General features: G+C 38.9%; 1 protein-coding gene across 5 annotated transcripts; it reads left to right on the top strand.

Moving 5' to 3' along the window:
* The first annotated feature begins 255 nt into the window (after positions 1-255).
* Positions 256-9,713, top strand: zic4 (zic family member 4). Of its 5 annotated transcripts, none has more exons than XM_064332306.1 (3): positions 256-5,012; positions 5,121-5,708; positions 8,449-9,713. In XM_064332306.1, exons 1-3 carry the CDS (start codon positions 4,592-4,594, stop codon positions 8,883-8,885), a joined length of 1,446 nt encoding a protein of 481 aa, XP_064188376.1. In that variant the 5' UTR covers positions 256-4,591; the 3' UTR covers positions 8,886-9,713. The 5 variants fall into 5 exon arrangements, with proteins under 5 accessions (XP_064188376.1, XP_064188375.1, XP_064188374.1 ...); XM_064332305.1 differs by having other exon boundaries at positions 257-743; positions 3,568-5,708; XM_064332304.1 differs by having other exon boundaries at positions 257-2,550; positions 3,568-5,708.
* The last annotated feature ends 1,313 nt before the right edge of the window (positions 9,714-11,026 follow it).

Below are 11,026 nucleotides of genomic sequence, written 5' to 3'. Positions count from 1 at the left end.
CATTTACACTGTGGTAGCAATTAAGTCGCAGCGCAGTCTTTATAGCTATACATACATTATGTTATTATTATTTGAGTTTCCCTGTTTTGCACAAACGTGTGTTTGTGCAAACGTGTGTTTAAACTAGAATTTAGAATGCCATATCATACTGAGATGCACAGGGAACCTAATAACTAAACTTTAAATAAATAAAAATTCTAATTTGCCTAAATTTGGGGGGGGGGGGGGTATGTTCAGTCGATGTACTTCGAATGTAAATGGGCTACGTGCTTTTGTGAATGAAATGTTTAGCTCCGCATTTATTTCCCCCCCACCTTCCATGGGCATTCATTAAATATTTTCTACATCTGCCCTTAAGGGTTATTTTGCTCAGAGGGCTGTGGGGAACGTGGACATAGTTTGAGGTTGTGGTTCGTACTTTAGTTATATTTGGGGGAGAGTTATAATGCACCGCAATTGGAAGTATAAAAAAGTTGTGGGTTGTATAAGTTATCAAGTGAGATTTGCGGCGCTCTCTGCAGGAAACACAGTCTGCTTGAGTTCAAAGCCACATGCACCAATGTGCCGTAGAAGCCATTAAAATATCATCCTGGCTGGTCGTTCCCGCTTCTAACATTCCTAAACTCATTCCAGAAAGACCAAAAAGAAGAGACGCGGGACTGACGTCTTCCTTGTTTTGCATAGATTTAACGCAACTTTAAGGCGTTTAAAATCTGGAGGACCTCTTCAACAGGTGGATACCGGTAAGGCAGGCGCGCGTGCAGAAGAGAATGCAGAACTTGTGACCTCTATTTTAGGTTGGTTTAACAAAAAAAGACGCTACAAGACAGGCTGGGTTCATCCACAGACGCTGCGTATTTGTATTTGTAATGGAATAAGGACATGGCTTTGTTAACTTAGATCTACGATACATTTTGATGCAGGGGTAACAGACAATTCGCCTGTGTGAAACAACGGGCTACAACATCGGTTCTTTGTATGCTATTTTCTCAGTTACGGCATCAATTACTCATAGAGTATGTATGCTGTGATCCTTCGTTAATTCACAGTGCATTGTTTCATGTAACGTTTTAAACTGGAATTTCAGTCCAGCACTTGCGGCCGCAAAATGCATTTTGTTTTCCTGTAATTTCTATTATTTATTTATTTATTTATACTGTTAATCATATATGACATATAATACCTCAGGATGGAATTACAATGCCTTCATTACTACTTTAATTGCAAATATTTAATATTTTGAACTATATTGCATAAAATCATTGTCTTTTCTTTAAAAAGGGCACCCTACTTTTAACCAATAGATATTCAGAGTGGAAGTAAATTTCGCTTTGTATTCCACAGATGCCTTCGCAGAGTACATATGCGACCCGACTCACGTTGTATAGGCTACAACTGTTATTTTATAAACATCTTTAGGATGTCATAATTCAGAAGATGTTTGCTTACTCATGACATGTTTGATATGGTGTTGTCAACGAGGGCCTTTGACAGGTCAATTACGCCGAAAATCCTCAAGAGAACCAAATTCACATCATTGCCTTACTTCCTTTCCACCATGGGGGATTTGAGCCGAATTAACCACTGGATTTCTCTAGACACTCTTTATTATCATGTGTTCGCGGTCTACAGTAAGACGTCGTGTGTTTAGACTTGCACTTCAAACATTAATTGCGTAAAACGAATCGTACATCTTATTTGTTCATAGAGCGTGGATAAAAACATCATTTTTTTTTCATATCACTCATTAAAGAGAAAATAAATGGGATCAGTTATACTACGCGTTGTAGGCTACATAATATATCCTCTCATCTCTAATTCGTATATATCCTTTGTCTCAGCTGGTGCTACCAAGAATAAAACATTCAGCATTAACCACTAAATATTTAGTCATTGGTAAAAGGGTGCGGCTCTACACGAATTAGCTGTCTGACCTAACCTGTAGAGCACGGATTTAGGAAACTTGTACGGTTTGTTTTTTCATGATTGACACCCACCGTTAAAAAAAATAATTTAAAAAGTAACAAAATCTGAAAAACAAGACCCGTTCAAATGCGTGTGATTAACCTGCCACTCAAAACAGGGGACATGCGAGGAGTCCAATAAAATGTGAAAATTGCATAATTAAATATTTCCCTCTCTAATGTATCCAGCTGACTTGGAAAAAAGGGCGTACGCCATTGATATAAGCGAACGGTCATACTGAATCAAGTAGCTATAGAAGTGAACAAGCTGAATATTATAATTGAAGACCGTGTTAGACTGCGTGGCATTGACCTGCAGGTAGTAAAATATTGGCGTGACATTCTTTCAAAGGGGATTGTGGTTTTCCTGCTTTAGCACCACGCATTGTTCTTGGAAACCAACAAATCAGCGATTGACTACTATGGGCACTCGTATAATCCGTCCAGTGCTTTCGCAGATTTTATATGATATGTGACACGTATCTAAGAGCAACTATTTGACCTTTTGGGGTCAGTTAACATAGTGAGTCTTATTAGTCTCTCTGTGATATCATCAGAATACAACATCCACGGATTTACAATGACGGTAAGGTTATTTTTCATATACAGTAGTCTAACAAATTGCATTAAAATATATATGCATAATATTAGAGTGCATGTCGTAATGTTAGCTTAATGCATACAAATACATTTACAGAATTAGTAAATGTAATATTATGGTAACGCTAGTAAGTATCAAGCACTAAACATGAATGAGAGGGGTAAAATGTCACTGTTATCGTGAGCGTGCGTGGGAGTTTATTTACACTTTCGTTTATTGTGAAGCGTTTTTCATTCAGAATAAGTTCATTCAGGTGGACAAAACTTTTTAGGCCCATGTAAACCACGTCAGAAGAATACCTACTGCATCGCTCCTTTGCTCTTCAATGCAGCTCAAGTAACAAACCGAATGATTTTGTAAATATGACTACGACATGTCATGTTCGTAAACGGCAATATGCTACAGTTTAAATGCAATAGATTTAACATTGAGGCCTGACAGGTGACTAGCAAAAAAATTATAAAATAAAAAACTATTTTCACGGCACGTTTGTTTACAGTAAAAGGTAATAAATAAATAAATACATTACTTTTTCAGGTTTTCAGTTTTTATAGTCTGTTTTCATTTGGCAATTTAAATGCCGGCTTGCACTTTTGACATTGTTCCAACTCGCAAACATTCAGAATCAGAGCATCACACTGTAATGCCACAATCATATTTTTGGCCAACTTATTTGGAGGGAAAACATGGGCTTTCTAGCCATGTTAGAAAGAATTTCTGACTGAAAAATGATTTTCCAAGGCTTAACTTCAACAAGACATTGGCCTGATGCTAATACAACTAGACCGAAAGCGTGTCGGTGAACAATCTACTTTCAAATAATTAAAATATTATCTCTCTCTCTCTCTCTCTCTCTCTCTCTCTCTCTCTCTCTCTCTCTCTCTCTCTCTCTCTTTCTCTCTCTCTCTCATCTGTATGCCGCGTAACCTAGGCCTGTTGTATCGTTTTCGTCCGTATTTTACTTCGCGTCTTCTTCTTCTTGCTCTTCTTATTCTCTATTAGGTGCCTCCTCCTGTGCTCTTCATCTGTTCCGACTCTGGGCCCGAATCTGACAGCTACGTGAACAATATTACTTCGAATCATAACAACAGGTCCCTTACCATTACTTCTGTTTCTGGGACACTGCCCGACGTTTCATCTATTCACAAATGTAGAGAAACGGATCCCATGGCAAAGTAAAAGAGGGGTGGGCAGCTGAAGGAAAAGGGGCTTGGGGGTGTTTTCGGAATAAGCGCAGAACTTCCAGAAATCACCAATTACTGTATCCGTTTCTCATGTGAATATGCAGAATCTCGCACCTTGCCACATTTCTACTCAAACCTACCCACGACTGTCTTACAATATTTTTCAATTGTTCAGCGTTGTTGAAATTGTTTTAGAGAGCCACATACAATTAGTAATATTTAATTGTGCCTTACAACGTTTAAGACAACTCATTTGTGCGCTTTTTAATTTCGTCTTCTAATGCAGACGAGAATTGTCGATGTTAAATAAACTCTGATAGAGTACATTTTCTTGAAAAATTTTGATCTCTGAGAGAAAACGTTACTGATCATGCTCCATTATTGGTAAACAAAAAAGAAAAACAAAGTAAAAGTTAAAAATTATATATATATATAAAGTTTAGGGGGGTTACTGCATTATTGTATTCTCAGTGTTATAAATAAATATACTTTCTCCCTCTTTGTATTGTCTCAGGTCAGCGCAGGCGCTCTGGTTTCTTGGTGTAGCTAAAGCATTTTTCTTTATTGGAAACTGTCACAAGTGACGTCAATCATTGAGCTCCGACCAATTAGAATGCTCCATCATTGTTTAGCTCCGCGGGCTGCAGCGCCTACCATGAATCTCTATTCAGTATATCAAAGCGTCCTGCTGCTGCCTCTCAACCGAATGGGATTCCATGTAGGCACTGAGATAGGCTGTGAACTTTAGAAAGTTTTTTTTTTTTTTTTCATTGCTATTAAAATATATTTGTCATCATCATTATTATTTTGCCTGCTGTCAAGTTATTCCAAAATTAGGAGTAATGAGCGTGGATACTTTGGGAAACTTTATGATGGACACCGCGTTTTCCAAACGGAGCACGGCGCTGAGATTAGTTGACTTGGCAGGGGCTCACCACCACCATCATCACCACCATACCCCTCAGAGCGTGACAGGCATCCCGGGGTTCAGCAGCCATCCACATTCAATGGCTCACACGCACCCTGGGGAGATTACTGCAGAACCCCGCCTGGGGCCGAGTCCATTCGGGCCAGAACACATGGGGCACTCCGCGGCCCTCAAAATCAGCCCAGCCCATCATTATCCTCACCACCATCAGCACCACAATCATCATATGGCAGGCCACAGTGAAGTGGTCTCCAGTCAAACGAGAGCTTTTGGGCCGCTCCAGCCTGCGACAGTCCCATACTCTATGTCTCATACGGCCCAGGCATTGTCGCCAGGTAGGGATTTCCTCATTCGAAGAGATCTGACAGTTCAAGGCATGCCAGGGCTGACCGAGCAAACTCCTGCTACAGCTTCTCATCACGGAATGTTTGTTTCGACAACAGGTAGCTATCCTGGATACTATGGTCATCATCCGAACGGTGGAAGCCATACCCTCTTCCCTGGACTCCATCACGAACCGCCAGCGAACGGAGCTCCAGGTGGCCAAGAACTGAATGGACAAATAAGGTTAGGAATACCAGGAGAAATGTATGTTCGGTCTGATCACTTGAGTCAAGTGACTGGCTCTCCGTTGCACGGCTACGGCGGAATGAATCTTAACATGAATCTCAGCGCCCACGGACCCGGGGCTTTTTTTCGGTACATGAGGCAACCGATAAAGCAAGAGCTTATTTGCAAGTGGCTGGAGCCAGAGCACGCGGCGAAAAAACTTTGCTCTAAAACTTACAGCACTATGCACGAACTTGTTACACATGTTACAGTCGAGCATGTTGGTGGACCTGAGCAAGCAAATCATATCTGCTTTTGGGAAGAATGTCCGCGAGAAGGAAAACCTTTTAAAGCGAAGTACAAACTTGTAAATCACATCAGAGTACACACCGGCGAAAAACCGTTCCCCTGCCCGTTTCCCGGCTGTGGGAAAGTATTCGCAAGATCTGAAAACCTCAAGATCCACAAAAGGACCCATACAGGTCAGTGATTTCATGCGCGTTCTTCCTCCAGTATTTTAACTGTTGCTATACTTCATACTCTCTTTCTATTTTTCTCTCTCTCCCTCTCTCACACACGCAGAGAGAGAGGGAGATAGAAAGAGAGAGAGAGAGAGAGAGAGAGAGAGAGAGAGAGAGAGAGAGAGAACGCGCTTGCGTGTGTGCGCTTGTAGAACAAGCAAACGAATTTGCGACCCCAAGGCTTGCAGAGTGCTTGTTCGTTTTTCCACGCATCTAGTAAAAGAAAATCAGACACGGTCTTACAACAAGAAAATCAAATATACCTAGGATAATGGTGCATAAAAATATATTTTCGGTTGTTGCCACCCCTATGTTTCCTCTTGCCAATCATTTCTATTAGATCTATTTCTATTTTTATTTTTTAAATCGCATTAACTAAATATCTTAATTTTCTAAAATTCACTTACAATCAACTAATTTACCGTCCTCTTTGTTTCATGAAAACAGCCAGTAATAATAGACTAGCTTCGGTAAGGTTTACTTTCGGTTGAGAATAGAAGAAAAACGTTTCATGCTGCAACTTACAATGTTACAACGCTGTTTTCTATTTTATTAGTCTATTTTATTGGTCTGAACGATTCCAGTGATTTGCTAGGATTCTTCACCCACTCGAAGCTTGTTTTTGAGGGTCAGATCGTGGCAATGTTTGACTAACTGCAAAAGTGGACATGCAGAAAGAGTTGGTTAAACGGACTGTAGATAACAGGTACTACATTTAAACGCAGAGGCAACGTCTCCATGTAAATGTGAAGCTGTAGTTGTAACAGTGGGTTAGTCCTCGTTTTTGTAGATTATTGTTGTAATTATAAAATAATAATTATTGAAAACGTGTGAAGTGTGCATTAAATATATTCACAAAATAAAACCTGCATCTATGGTATATTATCATCACATGATGACACAAGTTATCCTGAGACCGTTATGCCAACTGTAACTTTAATGAATGAACACTAAGTACAATCATATTACTAAGTTTTATATAAAATTACCTTTTCAAGCAACAAGTCGAAACAGATTTCGATCAAAATATGTTGTATATTTACCTGCTTGTCCGTTGCATAACCAGTGGCCACATAATTTTTTTTTTTTTATTTAATTTTTTTTAATGCAGGTAATGTCATACACAACAGTAATGCATGGAAATAGATAGCCAATGCTATGCTTATTTCACTAAAAAAAATCACAATCGGCTGATTCACCGACACAAGGGGTTCAACTTCAATTCGATTTCGCATCGGTATTGTATTTGTAGAAGAAACATTGTCACTTTCTGAAATATAATCAGATATTCTCATAGATCCTCTCATTTGACAATTTTTTCTTTTGTCAAATGCTTTTTCGTCTCATTTGAAAGATAAGTGATATATTTGAAAGTACTTGTATTAATGTAAAGCTGAAGGTAGAGTTTAGATGCGGTCATAAAGGAACACCATAACACTATCTCTCTTTCTCTCTCTCTCTCTCTCACCATCGCTCCCCCCTCTCCTTATCTCTCTCTTTCAATTCAATATGCATTAGCGGCATGAAATGCATACCGCAAATATTGTCAAAGCATGATATACATATTTTAAAAAATCAAAAGGAAATATAAGAAAAAATGATATGGTAACTAATTAAAGCACTTATCTAACTTTAATTATACCAGTTACAATTTGAACAGGTAACAGACTGTAGCCTACACAGTTTATCTGTACGGTGGTTAAATTCTTGCTGGGTGGTTACTCGCTGTCCCTCAGGTTGTGACAGGCTCTCTCTCTCTCTCTCTCTCTCTCTCTCTCTCTCTCTCTCTCTCTCTCTCTCTCTCTCTCTCTCTCTCTCTCGCTTTGTGAAAGAGTATTTGCAGTTTTTTTTCCTTGCCCCGGTGTGTTTAAAAAACCCCCGTGAATTAGAAACCTGACCGATTTTGCACCATGTTATCACACTCAAGACGCTGCGCAAGCTTTGCGTTTATGGGTAGGATCTCCCAGGGGTCTCCTACTTACTGCTCGCATGTAGTACACTAATATCGTTGATTGGCTGTCTCAGCCCTACAGCTGAAGGTCAAATTGTTCCTCGGCGTGCAGCAGTAATTAGACAGCAGCTACTGACTGCTTTTATAAGCGCTTGGCACATGCTTGTCTTCAGGTGGATTACGATTAATTTCAGTAATGCAATCAACACATTGTGCAGTGAATACCACTCATTCAAATTTAGTTTTGAGGGAGAGTCACCAGTGTGGCTTGTCAAATTTGATGCTTGACATGTTCAACAGCAAATTTTGTGGCTAGGATAATGCATTTAAAAAATGCAGTTGGCCTATTAGATATCTGAACGTGTACGAGCTCCACAGAAAAGTGAAAAAAAATTATATAGCTACACGTATAAAGACAACCCACTACATGTGCAGACCTGTAGGCTACTACACACTATGACCAACATGTGGATAACCACCCTAATGGGGGTAAGTGATAATAACCGGCTAGTAAGCATGCATGGTAGTAGGCTATATTTAATAACTGCGTTGGCTGTTTCCCACCAAAGGAAGGCCACCAAATAAAATCACCTTTAGCCATTGGCTAAAACATGAACTTACGTCTTATATCCATGTTTCAAATATTTGGTTAAAGAAAACTCAAAGCTTAAAATGTAGTGTATGTACAAGAATGACTTTTAAATCACTTAACCTTTTAATCACATAGCCTATCTTTTTCTCTTATTTTAGGTGAAAAACCTTTCAAATGCGAGTTTGATGGATGCGATAGACGTTTCGCTAACAGCAGCGATCGAAAAAAGCACTCCCACGTGCACACCAGCGATAAGCCTTACAACTGCAAAGTGAGGGGTTGTGACAAATCCTACACTCACCCGAGCTCCCTGAGAAAACACATGAAGGTGCATTGCAAGTCTCCACCTCCGAGCTCGGGCTACGAATCTTCGACCCCATCTCTCGTGTCTCCTTCTTCGGACTTGGGTCGAGACCCAACTTCCTCTGGCCACTCCGAATCCCTGCACTCATCGCAAGCTGCAAATTTAAGTGAGTGGTACGTTTGTCACAGTTCGGGAGCGAGTGGGACTCAGACCCCTCCAAGTAGCTCGTCTTCACCTGACCCCGCGGACGGGCCGTCCGACAGAGAAACTGAGTCAAGGGACGCATTCTAAGTAGCACGTGACCCAGAACAGTTTTTGTCCACATACCGAGGATGTATAGACGTAAAAAAAAAAAAAAAAAAACTATTGGCCACCTTTCCGTAATGCACTGGGGCACGTACACATAATGAAAGTATATATATATATATATATATATATATATATATATATATATAGCGGATATTGCTGCGATATCTTGTATTGCTTTATCATGCGCATGATGCTGTTTTTTATGTAAATGTATTTCAGTCTCAGTATTTCTTTAATTTATTTTTTAAATCTAACAGGAATTTTTTGTATTTTTTAACCAAAGTGTTTCAATGGACGATTATGTACAATTGTAAATGGTGATGTTTTCATGTATTGTGTTAACTGAAATTTTGTAAACTGAAGTCACTGGGGAAAATATTTTGTATTGTTTACTACTGGTTTGTAAAAAATATTAATTTAAGCATTTCGTACAGAATATAATTGTACATGTGTGCAGTCAGTAAGCCCACAATTCCAGTAGCATTCTTGCAGCATTTAATATTACCTGTATTGCTTTCATCATGATTACTGCAATTTTTGATAAATGTGAGCAATTTTGTGTTTTTGTTAAGAATAACATTTTTACGAAAATTTTAATTAAAATTATTCCAGAACTATCGGTATATGTACCAAACAACCTTGTACTTTTGTTAGTATTTTGAATAAATCGTAGTCTAAATGATTGTATTGTCAAAACGCATAAGATTTGTTGCCAAATTGTCGTGGAAAATGTACAAGTAAAATATATACAAACGGTACGTTTGCAATGCTTGCAAATGCAGCTCAATAAATAATTTCCTTAACGATTCATTTATTGAATAATCATTGACCTACCATGCTTGGTCGTATAAATATTACCCGCGCTGTTGTTTGGGTTACAAGTCAGAAAAAAGTACCTACGCCAAGGACTTTTGCCCCAATTTGGTCAGGTTTTAGGGTATGTGAAATTTATTTTATCACTGAGAAGTCGTGATTACTGTAAAGCGATGTGATTAAGAAACGTATTTTCTCCTGTTACATGGGCTTTATGTAATAGCCTCATTTGACCCCACTTTCGGGGTGAACTCAAGTGTGATATACAACTACCTGAAAGGATATTACTGCGCCATATTTGCTTGACGTCATTGTCTCTTTCAACTTTCATTCTGAACGTCTCTATTATACAGACTGATAATTATGCTAACATTAACGTTTCCAGCGAAAACAGATAGCATGCATTCGTAAACGTAGACATGTATAGCCTATATAATACACAGAAAATTCGTCAGTGTTAAATCAGCCCAGAGAATGTTGCATACGTTTACACAGTAGGCCTATGTTTTATCTATTTTGTATTTTGGACTTGTATTTTGGACTATACAGTCTTTTAATTACCCCTGCGTAAAACATACACACACACACAGACACACACACCCACACACGTACGCACGCACGCACACACACACAAACACACATCCCTTCTTATAATGGCATGAACTATAAAACTTAATTGAAACTTGAGCGTGAAATATTTTTACACTTTAATGGTTAGACTTTTCCAAAATACGATTTTTCTTTTCATAGAACTCTCCACTTTATCCTAACAATATCAAGGTAGCAATAGACGAAGGATTTAATGTCCTCTAAAAGACTTCAAAGTTTCTTGTATACAAAGAACCATTTCTTCACAACAGCGAATCGTCATGGTGAGTTAGGAATTCAATGTCAAGAGACGAGTCAAATTCAGATAATATGGGGCTGCGTTTGAAAAGAGCAAAGCCAACCGAAATAGCGCGTCTGCAGGGAGCAAAGCCTACCCAAAAGGAATCTACTTGCTGCCCGTGTGGTAAATCCAGAAAATGGTTTCTTTCAGTTTTTTCTACTTTTTTGCAAATAAATATGAGCATGGATTCACAACCCGAAGCTGCTGTAACTTTCTATATTTTGCAGAGATCACCACCGGTATTTAGAGTTGATCACAACTTTGTGAGCCACATACATGTTTGATTTTTTTATTTTTCTTAGTAAATAAAGATGGAGTCGAGCTGAATTCAGCGTTTTCAAAAAGAGAGGGTTAAGAACTATGGCTATGTAGGCTATTTGACGTTTCGTTGCCTGCTTGTATCCAGCTCACTAGAACTCAA

This window comes from Anguilla rostrata, chromosome 4, assembly GCF_018555375.3.
Source record: "Anguilla rostrata isolate EN2019 chromosome 4, ASM1855537v3, whole genome shotgun sequence".
In the NCBI taxonomy this organism is placed as follows: Eukaryota; Metazoa; Chordata; class Actinopteri; order Anguilliformes; family Anguillidae; genus Anguilla; species Anguilla rostrata.
Note: the sequence above shows the minus strand (reverse complement) of the source record. Positions and strands in the feature narration are given on the sequence as shown.

Excerpts from the sequence above, each read along its gene's own strand:
- zic4 (XM_064332305.1), top strand. The coding sequence starts at position 4,592 with ATGAGCGTGGATACTTTGGGAAACTTTATGATGGACACCGCGTTTTCC. Across the intron at positions 5,709-8,448 it reads CCACAAAAGGACCCATACAG|GTGAAAAACCTTTCAAATGC; the intron begins GTCAGTGATTTC and ends CTCTTATTTTAG.